The sequence below is a fragment of the Carya illinoinensis genome, chromosome 4 (genome assembly GCF_018687715.1).
Source record: "Carya illinoinensis cultivar Pawnee chromosome 4, C.illinoinensisPawnee_v1, whole genome shotgun sequence".
In the NCBI taxonomy this organism is placed as follows: Eukaryota; Viridiplantae; Streptophyta; class Magnoliopsida; order Fagales; family Juglandaceae; genus Carya; species Carya illinoinensis.
In genome coordinates this window covers 44224413-44242558 of record NC_056755.1, presented here as the reverse complement: position 1 = coordinate 44242558, position 18146 = coordinate 44224413, and the positions used below count along the sequence as shown (strand labels likewise).

General features: G+C 38.7%; 1 protein-coding gene across 1 annotated transcript; it reads left to right on the top strand.

Annotated features, from left to right (window-relative positions):
• The first annotated feature begins 15715 nt into the window (after positions 1-15715).
• Positions 15716-17596, top strand: LOC122307877 (exopolygalacturonase-like). Its single transcript, XM_043120991.1, has 4 exons — positions 15716-15932; positions 16107-16415; positions 16539-17054; positions 17216-17596. Exons 1-4 carry the CDS (start codon positions 15810-15812, stop codon positions 17447-17449), a joined length of 1182 nt encoding a protein of 393 aa, XP_042976925.1. The 5' UTR covers positions 15716-15809; the 3' UTR covers positions 17450-17596.
• The last annotated feature ends 550 nt before the right edge of the window (positions 17597-18146 follow it).

Here is an 18146-nt window from a genome sequence, read left to right as displayed (position 1 = left end):
TTTTGCAATGAAAAACATGGACGTGGAACTGTTTGCTAAACAACGACATTACGCCCTGAATCATTGAATTGGTGATAAAGTCGAACCTTATGTTCTGTTCATTTTTCAAACATTATTTAGCTGATCCACAAAGTTAGAGTGCATATATTTTTCATGGGCAAGTTCTATATATGAGAATGCTATTGTATATTAGGGACAGATTCATTGAAGATAAAAGTCACAAACTTACAATTGGGAGGGCACCGTGACTCACTCAAAAATGAGTAGCACTAATGCTATCCCAAGTGCAGGAGGATGTCGTGTAATAATTAGGAATAAATTCCTAGATCGTCTCCTCAGGGAAAAGTTGCTTAAAATTAAACTTGTTGAAAAAATGTGAAAAACTTCACAAAGAGAAAATAATATGATAGTATATGCAATGGATGAAAAAGGGTACTAGTCATGGACTAGATTCATGTCTTTTGAATTTTTTTGTTTGTTGGATTGGAATGTAAAAGACTAATAAATTAAACTCAGAAATTAATAAAACTAAATTAAGCATTAAACTAAATTAGAAAGTAATCGACAAAACATAAACGGAAAATTTAAAATACCCAAAACCAAGATTCTAGAATTCATTTTTGTAATTAAATCACGAATTCTTAAAATAACACATAACAGTTGTAATCATTATTAAATGAAAACTTAAAGAAGTAAGACAAATAATTAACATGAAATAAGTAAACAGAAACTCAAAAGTATTCTATAAACTTTAAACTTGAAGTTAAATAAAATAGGGAACGAAAAGTCTAAACGAAAACGTCCTTTCACGATTCAATTGAAATTTGAAACGAAAAGGAACAATTTCTTACGTATAAAAACTCTAGAACAATTCCTCTGCTCTTCACGTATGATATTCAGAAAAATCAAAAACAAAAACAAAAGCTTAAAATCAAATCTTTCTTGCAATAAATTAAGGTAACACAATTAATTTAGAACTTCTAAAACAATTCTTTATGAAACAAAATAGCACACTTGATTAAAAACTTCTAAAACAATTTCTTTTATTGTATGAAACAAACTAGTAATGAAACAAACTAGTAACTTAATGGAAATTAAGGTATTACACTTAATGAAATACAATTCTAGAACAAATATTAATACACTAAAAAAAATACTAAAACAACAAAGCTTTGAAACTAAAAGGAGAAACAAAATTTCTTAAAACAAAAAGGAGCTAATTCTTTCAAATACATAGCAGAAAATTGTGTGTTGAGTTGTGTTTTTCTAAGATTGAGTTGTCCTCAATTGTCCTCAATTGTTCTCAATTGTTCTACTTTAAAGCTTCGGTGTGCACCTCATTTTATAGCCAAACATCTTGGCTACTTCATCTCTCATTCAATTGGTTTTGCATTCACACCCAACAACCAAGTCTTCAATCTTGCTTTCACACTCAATTTCGGCCTTGCATTCCTCTTTCTTTATTTTGTGTCTTGCATTGCATTCCTCTTCAATTGCTGTGTCTTCCATTATTTTCCTCTTCAATTATTTTATTCAATTGGTTTAGTAATTCAAACCAAACAACCAAGTCCAACATGCCTAACTTCTTGCCTAACTCTTGCCTAACTCTTCAATTTGTTTCTTCAATTTGTTATTTCAATTTCAGCACATGTTCCTTCATTCACCTACTGCTTTGACCGGTCCAAATTCCCTCACAATTCATTCCAACACATGTCTCCATTGATTTACACGGCTCCTTCCTTTGATTGCAAACTCAAGCACGGCTTCTTCCTTTGATTGCAAACTCAAGCAGCCGACTTCTCTTCAAGAGTCAAGCAAGGCATCTCTCCTTTCTTTTCTTCATCCAGCAATATATATATATATATATATATAAATAGCTGCCCCAAGTTGCAAACTCATTCTTCCAATCAATTTCAGTCGAAATTCATCACATGTTCTTCACCCTTCAACAAAGCCGGCTTCTCTTCAATTTGTCACATGTTTTCTTTTCTTTCTTCCTTCATTTCGATTGTCTAATTCAATGGAAAGGAAGCGGCCTTTTATAACTTTTTTAATGTTTAATTTGGTGGAGAGTAGCAGCCTTCTTCTTCATATAGTTTCGGTGGACACAAAAACTTCTTGTTGGATTTGATTAAACTTGGTCTCTTGAAGCTCTAAGCCTATATTCATCACCATATATGCTTGGATCCATGATATCTTCATTAAATCACCTTTTTGTTGTAGAACAAAGGCCTGGAATAGGCATTGCATGAACAAATGGAAATGAAAAGTAGAGAATCAATAGAAGAGAAAGACATAACCAAATATGCAAGATAAACAAAATATACATATATTTAAAGTATGTGAACTCATAACTCATGCACAAAGAGCAAAAATATGTGTCCAATGAACTGTGATAACGAAAATGAAGACATGTGAAGCCATTCCAATATCGACCTAGTTTATTTTGTTTCTCAATTCTAGAGGAACAGATCAGAATGCACAGTAATCAATAGTTGGTAGAATTCAAGCAGAAATTCATGCTTTTAATCAATTAAAATCACAACTTTGATTTATTCATTTTAACCATTTTTCTATTTAAAATCAATAATAATGTCATGATGAATTTAAAATACATTGGTTTTAAATAGTAAAAATGTGCAATATTTCAGCTCAATCACACCGCTATATTTATCCCTAACAGATTCTCCTTGGCCATCAAAACTTCCATTGCCTGACAAAGTTAATTGGTTACACGTTCAAAGCAAACCCAACTGCCCCACTTGAAGAAACTAAGGTCTCTTGGAGCCGGCCTGTAAGGTGCCTCTAACGGCCTTAAGCTCAATGGGACCTTTGCATGGACCATTTAACTGTATTGGGCCCAACCTTTATGTCCCAGCTAGTACCACAACTTTAGTCTCACCTGGCGTTGCACACGATCCTTCCAAGCATTTGTCAAAGTCTGCATGCAAAATGATTAGTCCTGAAACTGAGTTTAATTAGCAGAGGATGCAATTAGCTAGCATAAAACTTATACTTTTTGTTATCTCAAAGTAGTAAGTTGGGAGTTCAAGATTGCCTACCAGGATGATATCTTCCTTAACCTTTCCTCCATACTTCTTTACAATATTAAAGATGAGTACTTCTAGGTACAAGCGACTTGTGGACGAATTTGCAGACAGACTTGCTGACGTGGTGCCACGTTAGCAATTGTTTTATATTTTTTTTTTTTGAAAAACAAGAGGAATGACCAAGTCCCATTTTCGCATTCATCTCCCACTCAGATCCCCGTTTTTGCATTCCTCTCCCACTCGTTCTTTCGCCTGCAATAAGACATCCCTCTGTTTCTCCTCCACCAAGCAATCCCAACACTGTCTTCAGATTGGCCATAAGCTTCGACCCCACTTCTGGAGTGTCGAATCCTGCAGTTTCTGGTAGGTAAGCACATTTCCCCCACTGCATTAGAGCAAAATAATTTTCGTGTACCAAATAATTTTCATCAGCCGAAACACCCATGAACAGCTCCCCTCCACCTATTTCTAATCACTAGTATCTACAATCTCCATCTTTTCTCTATTGTTGAAGTTTTCTGGATGGAGGGATGGGTTAAGCGTTTGGTGGTTTCTTTTGATTTTAGGTGTTCTTGCTGTTGTTCATATTTAGCTCTCTCGTTACTTGGTGACTCTTGTGAAATTTCTTGTATTCCTGCAATCGTTTTGATGAGTAACGTCCATTTGTGTTCAGTCAAATTAGGTAATTGTTTTATTTTGCTCACAAGTGCAAGTTAAGGCATATGGAACACGAGCGGAGAGCTTATTGTAAGAAGCTGAAGATTCAAACTCCTTGTATTAAAATCAAGAGTCTATTGTTGTTGTTGTTCCTTGTACTCTCAAACTACTGTTGTTGTAATATGTAGCTAGCCACTGTTGTACTATGTTGTAATATGTAGATATTGTTGTTGTTCCTTGTTGAACATTTTCTTGCTGGTAAAGAGTGTTAAAGTTTTGGCCTCACGTGAATAACAATCCCCCTGTTGAACTTAGCTTCTTGATCTCCTTATGAATAACATATTCCAGTTTCCTCTATTATCTGTCATGGCCAATCTGCGTTTTGTGGGTAAAAGTTTCCGAGTTCTTTTTTTCTTGTTCTTTCTTTTTTTGTTTTTTATTTATTTATTTATTTTTCCAAACTGGGTAGTTTCAAATTTAATTGTCCAAACAACTTTCATATCCTTAAGCAAACAAGATAGTGATCTTCAAATTTTTTTTCCTTTTTTATTTATTTTTTATTTTTTTGGTGGGGTGGGGTGGGGATGTTAGAATATGTGTGGCATCAATAGAGCACTGCCCTTCTATAAACTGGAATCAGTAGCTCCTACACCCTGGACTATCAAACAAGGTACTATGACAGAGCACAAACAAGTGCTCATCCTGCATTCATCCAACTGTAGTTAGTTGGTTGAAGTAGTTACTTTCTTGAATTCGCTCAGTGCAAGATCATTCAAACACTAACTAGAAGATGCACAAGCAACTTGAAATTATGTACAGTATGACTTCCCAACAATATTTTTGTAGTAAATATCATTACTTGGACTATCTAGTACAAAAAATAGAGTTCCATTAACATACAACAAGTGTTCTTAATCAGTGCCAATAATTTGCTAAAGAGATAAGGATAACATAACAATTGGTCATGATCATTGTACTTATTTGTACAATAGATTTCTAATAGATTTCCACCAGCATACAACACAACTTACATAACCTAACAATTTCTTTAGATAACCTAACCCATCCATTACATAACTTGTCAGATTGGTAGAGTTTTATTTACAAAAGCAAACCAACATTGGGAATTCACGTGGATCCTATTAAATAACATGAAATAACTATGACAAATCCCCAATAAACATGAAGTAGTGTGCGTGAATGCTGCACTTCTGCTTGTTTCATTCGAAGATCAACTTGATCATCGTGGATAGCCAACTTCCTGTTCTCCATCTCATCATTTATCTTGTGAAGCACCATCTCCCTCTTCTCGATCTCACCCTCTATCTTGTGGAGCTCTTCTTCCTTTCTCAACAATTCATTTTCTCTCTTTACAAGTTTGTTCTCTCTGTCTTCATTACTATCTGCCCATCTAAAATAGTTACAATATGGTAATCCCTATTAATATTACACATAAAAAATGATCAACCTCCTTTTAAATTTTGTTTTTTTAAATATTGAACAGGCTAGGTCACGACAAGATTGCATCCTTCAATCTGATATAGTTTAAACCACAAAGATCTTGAAGAAATAAATGTGCCTTAAGAATTTTGGCCCAAGAAGCACATCATGGTGAAAAGCGTCAAGCCAAGGAAAAAAAAAATGTTAAAAATCAGAACTACTTTCATAGAATTCCAAAAATCAATGCCTTGTATACAGGCTGCACAACAGGATCGATCTTTTGGATGAAGTCTTGATATGCTTTCGACAAGCTCTCAGGACGCATTACAAAGACATACATAACCTGCTATGGAAAAGAAAGGCAACTCATAAAAATATATTTTGAGAGCATAGAAGAGTTAGGAGATTCAAATCATATTATCATTGTGTTAGCATGTCAAAAGAAGTAGAATTGCAATATTTTTACAAAGGTGAATGAGCTTAAAGACACGCACCAACTTAAAAGTGAGTAAAAAAGAAAATAGAGCAAGTCAATCGAGCTAGCCAATGAACTGTAGCTCAAGAGAGAGAGAGAGAGAGAGAGAGAGAGAGAGAGAGAGAGAGAGAGAACATATTTTGAAGAAAGAATTTACTAGTTTGCATCATAACAGGAGTCTGAAGTTCTTTCTAGAATAGTTACCATACTTCTCACTCAAAGATGGAAAATCTTCACCAACTTCTTAATGCCCCCAACTTTGGATGAATACAATATATGAACTATCTTTGCACTTCCTCATTTTATAAGTTATCTCAAGTCTCAACATTTGCATACAACTTTTTTCTTTTTTTTTAGAAGTAATATTTGCATACAATTTTTTTTTTTTTTTAAGTAACATTTGCATACAACTTAGGCTTAACTCAAGGACAAGTTTTAGCTAAACCACCCAACACGTGATTCCATGACAGCATGGCTGATCGAATACCTATCTATTAAACTATCCCTCCAGTATGACAATGTGGTTGATCACACAGCATTAGAGTATTTAACCCATTGCAAACTGCTTCAATGGGCAACATCAATCCTATACCACTTAGGTACCTTACACTCGAAGCAACAACGACGGTGACTATCCAGCAGGACTTGGTCATCAATCATAACTACTTCCATACTTGTATTTGAAAGCCATTTCACTAGCCATTGTATATTGAGAACATGAAACCGGTTTTAAAAACTTTCTCGAGTTAATTACAACTTTACAAATCAAAATGAATATTTATTTTTTGATAAGTACAAGTGAAAATGAATTTTATGGTACCTATGCACGAGCCAAAGCAAACAACAAAGAATCTCCATGCCTGCAATGGCTTCCCCAAAGGTGAAACTTGTTCTTAGACTTTAAAGAATTAAAAGCACACTAACAAGATAAGGAAAAAAAATATCATTAAACTGGCTTGGATCCACACAAGCACGAGCAAGCAGAATAGCTAATCAAAACAAAAATAATAATGATTACTTCAGATAACAAATGAAAATTAATTAAGTTACATGGCATTTATTCACATGCCTGAGATAGAGTAACAAATTCTTGCACAAGCAAAGTGAAATCCTAAAACTAAAATTACTAGGAAAGAACTTCAAATGCTCTAGCTTTAAGCATGCTCAACAGACCACAAGAGCAAGAGTTTTTTACTCTCAAAGCAACCATCCATTTATGTATGTGTGTGTAGCAAATTTTAACACCAGAAATAACAGCTGCAGGGAAACTTCAAGAACGAAATACAAGGCATTGAGTTATTTGAAATACCAAAAGCCTCAGTTTTTGGTCCCTATATCGATTATCCCTGAATGAACAACGTAAATCATCAACATTCTTCCTTTCAACAACAAAATCAAGTACATATTCATTGTCAACATATTAATGGCGAGCTATCCACACTCCAACAGCAGTAGGGGAAAAACTTTCAATAGTAGTTTCCATTATCCAAAACCAACTACGATAAAGAAAACACTAACCATACCCATCAATATTTAAAGAAGTATGATTAACTAATAGGTAAGAGGATTCAAGAGAACTCACCTCGATTTTGATTCTGAATTACCTACATATATTCTCGATAATTTTGAGTTGACCATGCGCCTATGCATTCAAGCACGAATTTGTAAGGTTTCCAGTGAAGGTTTTAGGGCGTGTTCAGAGATTGAAGAAACAGAGCAAGACAAAGAACAAATGGCACTCAGGCGTTGTGACTTGTGGGGTCGGGATTACGATGGGGAATATCAAGGCAGGTCCGGAAATGGGGGAACACGACTGGGGAATGGAGAAGCAGCATTAGGGTTAGGGATAGTTTCAGATTTGGGAGGAACAACAATGGGTTAGGGTTAGTGATTTCAATCCTCAAATGGGGGAGGACAGTCTTCAGATAGGGAAATAGATTTCGATGGGGGTGGAGATTTCGATGGTTTCAATGAGATTTTGATAGGAGAGGAGATGTCAATGGCGATTGTGACGCCCCCAAATCCCCACGCCCGAACACGGGGAAATTGAGACGTCCGGATGGTGACAACCCGGGTCACCATCCCATCGATGGGTGCCGAGTGTGTGCAAGGCAACATATGTGTACAGAGAAACACGCAGCGGATAACGAAAGTCGTAACTAAGTACCAGAATTTTTCTTAACATAATACAAGCTGTTTAAAACATACATAGATAAAATATTACAAAACACAAATACAGTTTTGACAAATATAAAACACCACATCAGCAGCCCGGCGGAGCCGCATCCTCGGGCTCAGCCTCCTCCTCTTCGTCCTCTAACTCTGCACCAAAGGCTACGGAACCAAAAATGGTACCGCAGGTAAGTAAAACCCAAACACTACCAGATAAAAACACATAAAACTCAAACAAGATGCATGATACATACCCAATGCACAAAGCCCATAAAACACAAGTTTTCCACACACGCCAAAAACCCATTTGGCCCAAAAACACATCCTTTCCAAAAAAACACGCCAAAAGTCACATTTGGCCGCCAAAAGTCCATTTGGCCCAATATCTCGCCAGAAGTCCATCTGGCCCATGCCGAAAGTCCCATTTGGCCTCACAAACCATTATCCAATTTTAACCGCGTGCACCATGACCTCCCCTAGGGGTCATCCGCACACCCTGGCTCCAGTGCCACACCGCAGAGTACCACCGCGCGTGTGACACCTAACAAGCGATGCCCAGTTCCGCGCCCCGCGTGTGCGTAGCCAAGCATCCTCTAGCCCTCGCCAGCGAAGGGCCACGGAGTCGGTGAGTAGGGCGATGCCCGGTTCCGCGCCCGGCGCGTTCGTAGCCAAGCATCCCCTAGCCCCGCTCCCGTCATCGCTCTCGACAACTCAGGGGACATCACTCAGTTTATTCCGCTCCCGAGTGACCAGAGGAGCTCCACCGAGATAATAACCCATCTCGGCTTGGGCTCATGATACACACGCACCCGTAAAACCACTCACGCCAATACACAGGCTTTTCACACAATTCCACAAACACACGTGCATGCACCATGCAATGCGATAATAATGCATAATAAAATAAACCAACAATCATAAATCAAATAAACAGGCAACTCCGTCCTCCATCCATCCAACCCCCGAAACTCCTCGGACTCAGTCCGGAATCAACAACCAACAACAGTAAATAATTGAATGAGCAATATATATTAAAATCTGAAAATAGGGTTTGGAAAATACCTACAGCGCTATATGGCAATTTTAGAAAACAAGCGGCGTTGCAAACGGCGGAAAAACAGCAACGTCACAGTGAAAATTCACTGTGGCCGTGGGTCTGAAAAACCCACTTTTGAACGGGGACAAACTAGGACACGAGATTGATAGGGGGTGGTCAAGGGATGGTTGTGAAGCTATTGGAAGTGATGAACGGCCGTGGGTGGCGGCGGAATCGCCGAAAAATGGCCGAAATACCCAAATCGGAAAGCAAGCTCGTAGGAGCTGCTCCGGTGGTCGTTGGAGGCCAGAAATGGGTGGGTTAGGACGGCAAGAGACCGGTGATGAAGTGGTGAAGAAATGGTGGCCGGAGGTGGAGCGACGGCGGCGGATCGGAGCCAAAACCGTGCGGCTTTGTTGGGCTTTTTCCGGCCAAATGGCCGGCCGGTTGGGGGTGAGCTTGGGTGGGGTGGTGCACCGGAGGGAGGGGAAGAGAATGGGACCAGTGGGGGGTCAAACGGTGGCCGGACGGCGGCGGTCTGGGCTGTTGAAGGGACGTCCGGCGTGAGGGAGAGGGAGGAGAGAGAGAGAGCTCGGGGGGGGTTCGAACGCGGGGAAGAAAGAAAAGAAAAAGAAGAAAAAAAAAAAGAAAAAGAAAGGAAAAAGAAGAGAAGGAAAAAAGAAAAAAGGAAAAAGAGAAAAAGGAAAAATGATGTGAAAAGAAATGAGGTCCAATCCTCATTCCGGGAAACGAAACTAAACCGCCAAAAAGATTAAAAACCACAAAACAACCTAAAGAAATAAAACACAACATCAAACAAATTAAATTAAATAAAAAAAACCAATTTTAAAACGCAAATAAATTAAAATAATAAACTAATATATTAATTAAAATAAAAACAACCATTTAAGCGAAAATACACTTAAAAGCGGGTCATCACATCCTCCCCTCCTTAAAAACAATTTCGTCCTCAAAATTGCAAATCAACCACCAACTTAAAGCAAGCCACATAAACGCTCAGAAACCAACTGAGATCAAGATTAAAACACATACCTTCCTTATTCGAACAAATACGGGTACTGCTCCCTCATGTCCGCTGCTCGCTCCCAAGAGAAGTCTTGTGCTAACGGATCTCCCCAAGCCACTTTAACCAAAGGTATCGTCTTGGACCTCAACTGTTGCTCCTTCCAATCCAAAATCCGCGACGGAACAACTTCGTAAGTGAGATCCGGTTGCAACTGAATACCTGCTGGGTCGACGAAACGTGGCTCTTGCTGTCCAAGACGGAGGAGATTTCTAGTTTCAGTCTTCAAACGGATAGAAAACACAAGAAAGCACCATTCGATGAAGACGAAATAAGCTTCCCGCTCCACAAAACATGAAATCTCTCTTTCAAATGAAACCAAAAACGCGCCGTTTCATTTTCCATGTCAGCGTTGGTGCGCATTTTCAAAGAACAGTATGGTTGAAAGTAATTCTTATTGCTATTGTAGGAATATTTTTCACACACACATTACAGAGTCTTGTATGGAAATATATACAAGGGTAAATAAAACTATTCTAGGAAAGGATGCTAAAAATAAGCCATGAATTGTTACAAGATTTTTGGCTGTGGTTTGCAAGGCTGTTGCAGAATATTTACAGATATCTTTCCTAAAATTAAGTTGTAGGATCTTGTGCTTGAGTTGAGGAGTCATCCTTTATACGCCCCCGCAAGATGGAGCTGCCGTCGGCTAAGCCAATCTTGGTCTTAAGAAGATCTGTGCGCTGTCTTGATAATGGTTTTGTCAATAAATCAGCAAGTTGGTCCTGAGTATTTACATGATGAACATTGAGAATGCCACGTTGAACCATATCACGTACAAAGTGTAAATCAATCTGAATATGCTTCATTCGAGAGTGTTGCATAGGATTAAAACTTAGGTGAGTGGCACCTAAATTATCACACAGAATTTTGGGCGATCCTTTCATTGGTAGCTGGAGTTCCTTGAATAAGGAGAGTAGCCATACAGTTTCTGAAGCAGCGTTTGCAAGTGATCTATATTCAGCTTCTGTCGACGATCGTGCAACAACCCTTTGTTTTTTTGAACTCCAAGAGATAGGATTAGATCCAATAAAGCTGAAATATGCGGAAGTTGAAGTACGATCATCAAAATTACCGGCCCAATCAGCATCCGAGTATGTTACGAGATCAAAACCAGATTTTTGTTTGATGTGGATGCCATGAAAAAGTGTTTGCTTCAAGTAACGAAGGAGTCTTTTGGCAGATGCCCAATGTGTGACAGTAGATTTGTGCATAAACTGGGAGAGTTTATTAACTGAGAAACAAATTTTTGGACGAGTGAGAGATAAATATTGAAGTCCGTTAATCACACGTCTAAACTCAGTACTGTCAAATGAAGTAGTGCCATCAACTAGCTTCAGTGTTGTGATTGAGGACAGGGGAGTGGAAACTTCTTTGGCACCTATCATATTTGTTTTGGAGAGAAGATCCAGGATATATTTGTGTTGAGAGAGGAACAACCCTGATGTTGTCGGAATAACTTCCATGCCCAAAAAGAAATGAAGGCGACCCATGTCTTTTAATGAGAAACGAATACCAAGTTGGTTAATGACATGAGACACAAACTGATTGTTACTGCCAGTGATGACCAGATCATCCACATACACCAATAAATAGCACAAAACAAATCCTTGATGAAAAATAAATAAAGAAGAGTCCGCTTTTGAATTGGTAAAACCAAGATCCAAGATGGCCAATTTTAATGCAGAGTACCAGGCCCTAGGAGCCTGTTTAAGGCCATAAATGGCCTTATTCAGCCGACAAACATGATTCGGTTTTGAGGCATCTTTGAAGCCCGGAGGCTGTGTCATATACACAGTTTCAGTTAACTAGCCATGCAAAAAAGCGTTGTTTACGTCAAGTTGTCTCAAGGGCCATCCTTGCATCACATCAACTGTTAAAATAGTCCTAATTGTAGCGGGTTTAACAACGGGGCTAAAGGTTTTCTTGTAGTCTAAACCAGGACGTTGATTGAAGCTTTTAGCCACGAGTCGCGCCTTAAACCGATCAACAGTTCCATCAGCCTTGCGTTTAACACAAAATACCCACTTGCAACCGATGGGTATGCAATGTTTCGGTGGGGAAACTAGTTCCCAGGTGCTATGGCGCATAAGCGCAGTCAATTCCTCAGACATGGCTGTTCTCCAGTGAGGTTCACGTAATGCCTGTCCCACACAACTGGGTTCAATGGTGTTGGGAATGGGGTGTTTAGTGGCTGAATTTAATTGTTTGGGTTTGTGAATGTTGTTCATCGACCGAGTGGTCATGAAGTGGGTTCGGGTAAGGATCTGAGTGGGGGGTTCACAGGACACAGATAAGGGGTTGATGGGTAAACTAGTCTCGTGTGTGCCAGAATTTGTGTGTGAATCAGATGAAGAAGCATGATTTTCATGTGATGAAGAAAAAAGAGGGCACGCAAGAGCAGATTCAATGTTGTGAGAAATAGAAGAAGAGGGAAAGGAGGCGTTACCTGGAGGTGCCGAAACGGAGTTAGACCCGGCCGGAATCACTGGTGGAGGTTGCATCGGAGCATGCGCATGGATGCGTGGCACAGCAGGGGACGATGAAGGTTCGGGAGTTTGAGGGATACCGGGTTGCGTTTCATCAAAGAGGACATGGCGTGAGAGATACATCCGGTTGGTTTTGGGGTCAATGCATTTGTATGCATTTTGGGCCGAGGAGTAGCCCACAAACAGACAGGCTATTGATTTGGGTTGAAACTTGTTGGAATTGTAGGGCTGGGTGAGGGGAAAACATAGACAACCAAACTTTTTTAATTTCATGTAATTCGGTGGCTGTTGAAACAGGGCTTCAAAGGGTGATTTGTTGTTTAAGAGAGGTGTTGGTTGTCTATTTATCAGATATGCAGCGGTTGAGAATGCATGGGGCCAATAATTTAAAGAGAGAGATGCATCATGTAATAAAGTTAAGCCGGTTTCAACTAAATGATGGTGTCCCCTCGGAAGCACCATTTTGTTGTGGTGTATGAGGAGCGGTGGTGTAGTGGCTTATGCCATGAATAGAAAAATATTTTTTTAAAGCCACAAATTCACCACCGTTATCTGAGTAAATAGATTTGATTTTTGCTTGAAATCGATTTTCAACGAGATGTTTGAATTGGGGAAAAATGGTGCTAACTCCAGATTTTGTTTCCATAGGATAGAACCAAATATATTTGGTAAAATGGTAGGAAAATCAAATAATAGCGTGATCCATCAATACCAACCGAATTTGAAGGATCCATTAATAAATTAAATCATGCGGTGCATGACTTTGAAAACTAGTGGGGCAAAATGGTTGCTTGTGTGCTTTATTAACAGAACAAGAGGTACAAAGTTGAGGAACTTTTTCATTTATTATTGGAAGAGAGAAAGAGTTGACAAGATGGTAAACAATTTTATTGGAATGATGTCCAAGCCGTTTATGCCACCCATCAATGGATGTCCGTTCATGCACATTCGCAACAATTTTTGAAGAAGGTTTTACCATTGATTCCGGAAGGGTGTAAACACCATTTTCACAGGCACCTCTGAGTAGAACCACCCCTGTGGTCTGATCCTTAACAAGAAAATAAAAAGGATGAAATTCAATAAAGACATGATTTTGAGTAGTGAAATGATGGACAGAAATAAGATTTTTTTGAATATGAGGAACACAAAGAGTGTCATTTAAATGAAAGGTGCGTGTAGGTGAGTGTAAAACAATGTGAACCAATGTGAGAGACATGCAAACCTGAACCATCACCGATTACAACCTCGTCGGTGCCATCATATTCGGTGTGAATAGATAAATTAGCTAAATCACCAGTGATATTGTGGGATGCGGCTAAGTCAATGAGCCATTTGGTATCTGTGGCTGGTGAGACGGAGGTACAATGTGCTGTTGCTTCAGAAAATTGCACACAGGAACATTGTTTTGCAATATGGCCGAACTGATCACATGTTTGGCATTTGGGTGTGTACCTGCATTGTCCATTGGGCTTATTTTTCTTGTTGTCACGGGGGCCACCATTTGGGCGATAGTGGGCCGAAGAGGAATTTTGAGATGGAGAGAAACTGGGTCGGCTAGACCCAGATGTCTTCATGTTGCCCTTAGAATTGGTACCTGCAGAGAAGGAGCCATGGCTCCGACTAGAGTAGTTGGCTGAGGCAACCAGCTGTTGGGATGCGGCTTCAAGGCGCCGCTGATATGCATCGTGACCTACAAGGAGGTCATGCAGTTCCTCAAACTGAAGAGGATGTTCCCGAGCACAAATTGGAGCGGCGATTTCACGGAAGTCAGTTCCCAGACCATTGAGTATATAAAGAGTAAGATCATCCTCAGAAATAGGATGATCAATGAAGGAGATTTCATTAGCAAGAGCTTTGACCATATGCAGGTAATCATGAACTGATTGATTTCCCTTTTTGATCAAAGTGAGTTCCTCTTTCAATTGCATGGCACGGGTGCGAGACTTACTCGCATATAGTGTATGTAATTTTTGCCAAGCTTGTTGAGAAGTTTTGGCAATGGAGATAAATGGTGTGATGGTTGGTTTCGGTGGTAGGGATCGAATTCTCGGTGGAGGAAGGCTCTCCTGATACCATATTGAAATTCAAAGAACAGTATGTTGAAAGGAATTCTTATTGCTATTGTAGGAATATTTTTCACACACACATTACAGAGTCTCGTATGGAAATATATACAAGAGTATACAAAACTATTCTAGGAAAGGATGCTAAAAATAAGCCATGAATTGTTACAAGATTTTTGGCCGTGATTTGCAAGGCTGTTGCAGAATATTTACAAATATCTTTCCTAAAATTAAGTTGCAGGATCTTGTGCTTGAGTAGAGGAGTCATCCTTTATATGGGAACCCAAGTCACTTGAAAGAAGACTTTTCCATTAAAGATAGTCGATTTGGCATTGGCGGCCGATGTTAGGAAAACAAGAAGTACTAATGATAGGGTTGAAATACTCAATTTCAAACCCATATCAACTTTGATCTGCTAGTTTATATATATGGATTTAAAATTTTTGTTTCGTCGACGGAGGTTGTATATATAGGATATTGGTGTAAATATTGAGTATTTCGTACGACATTTTGGTTTAGTTTGGTTTGATATTTATATATATATATATATATATATATATTATATATAGTGGAGAACACGAGCTCAACACCAATAAAGCTTGAAACCAATTACTTGATAATGTTTACGTAATTGTATCATTCGTGGGTTAAGTTGCATGTAAGGGGGGGAAGGAACTAGCTAGATTGAAGATCCACAACTTCATGGAAACTCCCAAAATTGAGGCCATAGAAGTCGGGTGGCAGTAGCTAGCTAGCACCCGGCTTGGTTATAATTAGGTCCAATTAAAACATGTACTATGTTGTGATCATGAATTAATTGTTTTTGCCTAGCTTTTTAACTTAGTTGGACAAAGTTTCGTGTTTTCATGGCCTAGTACTGTTCGTGTAGCTAGTAGTTAGCTAGCTTTTTTATCATTATTAATCTGTAGGTGTACGTGTCTGCAAGGCATGCACGGGGGCAAATATATATATAGTGAAAGCTGCTAGTTAGATCGCAATTTAATTCCTATTAATTCAAATTAATTAGAGCGCCCAATTAATTGGCTAATTAATTAAAGGCTAATATATACTTGGTATATATAACACGTGGTTGGCCGTAAAATTAACTATAAATATTGCCTAAAACCATGCATGCAGACCTGATCTTGCGCGCGTACAAAAATGAAATTAGTTAGTTATAAGCTGGTACTTGTTTGGAATGGTAGTAGTGGTGAAGAGCTTCTTCTTTGCACTATAAATATTCGAACAAACAGGCCAAGCCAATTCAGACCCAGTACTAGCGCTAGCTTTCTTTTTTCAAACCCATTTTTCTTTTCAAAATCATCATAAACCATTAATTAAAAATGGGTTTGAAAATGAATCTCCCCACGATTGCTTTGTTCTTGTTGTTGGCTGCAGCATCCGCTGCCGGTGCTAACATTAATATCAGAAAGTACGGAGCCCAGGTTAATTCAGATATCACCCCGGTACGTACGTTATACCTATTATATATATATATATAATGTTAATTTGCATGCGGTACGTCCGATCGATGCCATGCATTCATTCTCATCATACTATATATAGTACTACGCATGATGGTTATATTTTCTGGCATTACTAATTAATTAAAATATTTTTGCGTGGTCTTTAATAATTAGGCTTTGACAAAAGCTTGGAAAGATGCGTGTCAAACACCGGGTACGAACACAGTGGTGATCCCAAAAGGGACGTACAGGTTGGGAGCAGTGCAGTTTATGGGTCCATGCAAGGGTCATATCGAGCTTCAGGTTCGAGGCATTTTATTAGCCCCAGGCGACCGAGGTTACTTCAAGTCTGGTAGTTGGGTCAATTTTCAGAGGATCGATGGCTTCACTTTGTCTGGCGGTGGAACTTTTGATGCCAAAGGCAAACACGTTTGGGGAAAAAGATCTTGTTCCGGTATTAGATACTGCGGTGACCTTCCCATTGTGAGTTTTGATCACTTCTATCTAACGTCGATCATCTGTATATAATTTCCAACATTAATTTCATCCTAAGTAAGCAATTTGTCGATGGCGCTAATTAATTATCCTTTCTATTATCATGAGCAGAGCTTAAGGTTCGATTTCATCACCAATGGATTGATCAAGGACATAACATCATTGGATAGCAAACAGTTCCACATTAATTTGTTGGGCTGCAAAAACGTTACCTTCCAAAACGTAAATGTCATAGCACCCGATCATAGTCCCAACACAGATGGAATCCATATTGGGCGGTCAACTGGAATCAAGATTATTGATACAAAGATTGCAACCGGTGATGATTGTATCTCTCTTGGTGATGGCAGTGAGAATATACTTATCAAGGGAGTAACTTGCGGGCCTGGCCATGGAATCAGCGTAGGAAGTCTTGGTAAGTACAAAAATGAAGCGCCTGTAGTTGGAGTCAACGTTGTTAACTGCACATTCATAAATACACAAAATGGCGTGAGAATCAAGACCTGGCCTAACTCCTTTGCCGGGACTGCTTCTGACATGCGTTTCGAGAATCTCCTCATGAAGAATGTAAGCACCTCTATGCTCATAGATCAACTATACTGCCCATGGAATCAATGCAAAGCGCAGGTACGTACATACATTAGTATATCAACCATGCATGTTGTGTACATCATGTGATTAACTTCATATTAATATTCAAAGTTAATGAATATAACTAATACTTTTATTGATCTGATGGTGGTCGTTGGGCCGGTATATATATTTATATATATATATATATATGCTAGATTCCTTCAAAGGTTAAGATCAGCAACATTAGCTTCAAGAACATACGAGGAACAGCTAGTACAAAGGATGTGGTCAAACTACTTTGTAGCAAGTCGTTTCCATGTCAAGATGTGAAGGTCACTGACATAGACGTCAGATACAGTGGAAGAGACGGGCCGGCTACTTTCCAATGCGTTAATATCAAACCCACCACCAGTGGCAGACTGTATCCTCCACCTTGCAGTTCTCACTAATTAAGTTTTTTTTTTTCGCTGTCGTTACTTTCTTTACAACACTAGCTCGATGTAGTCTACACTCGTGATTTCTTTGAAATAAAAATTATAGCAGTGGCTGGATCCAGAGAAAGACTGGATGGTGCAATAGCAAGCTTAAAATGGCAATTACTTTTTCCAAATGTAACTATGCAGCACCTTACAAACTCAGTCTCAGATCATCATCCTTTATTACTAAATGTAACAAAAATACAGAGAAGAGTTACATCTTTCAAATTTAAAGAATTCTAGACATAGGATCCACTTAGTAGTCTTATTATCCAAGAAGCGTGGCAGAAAAATTTCAACGACAACCCAGCCTTTATACTCTGCAACAAGATTAAGAATACTAAAAAAACTCTTAAGCTTTGGAAAAAAATTCATTTCGGGAAAATTCATGCAAATATTCAGCACATTGAAAGGGAGCTTAACCACTTACAAATTAATCCTCCAACACAATGGGGTTTGCAAAGAGAAAAAGATTTGCAACTTCAGCTTCATGAACATCTTAAATATAAAGAAACATTATCGAGGCAAAAATCAAGAATAAATTGGCTTTTGACGTCACTTGAACATAAAATTTTATCATCTCTCAACAACAATCTGAAGAAGAAGAAATGGAATTGACTCCATTAAAATAAGCCCAGGTAATTGGACAATGGACTAGGATATCATTGAT

What these genes read in the sequence shown, in the direction of transcription:
- LOC122307877 (XM_043120991.1), top strand. Translation starts at nt 15,810, where the DNA reads ATGGGTTTGAAAATGAATCTCCCCACGATTGCTTTGTTCTTGTTGTTG. An exon ending in TTAATTCAGATATCACCCCG is followed by an intron (nt 15,933 to 16,106) that starts GTACGTACGTTA and finishes TTTAATAATTAG; the next exon opens with GCTTTGACAAAAGCTTGGAA. An exon ending in ACTGCGGTGACCTTCCCATT is followed by an intron (nt 16,416 to 16,538) that starts GTGAGTTTTGAT and finishes TATCATGAGCAG; the next exon opens with AGCTTAAGGTTCGATTTCAT.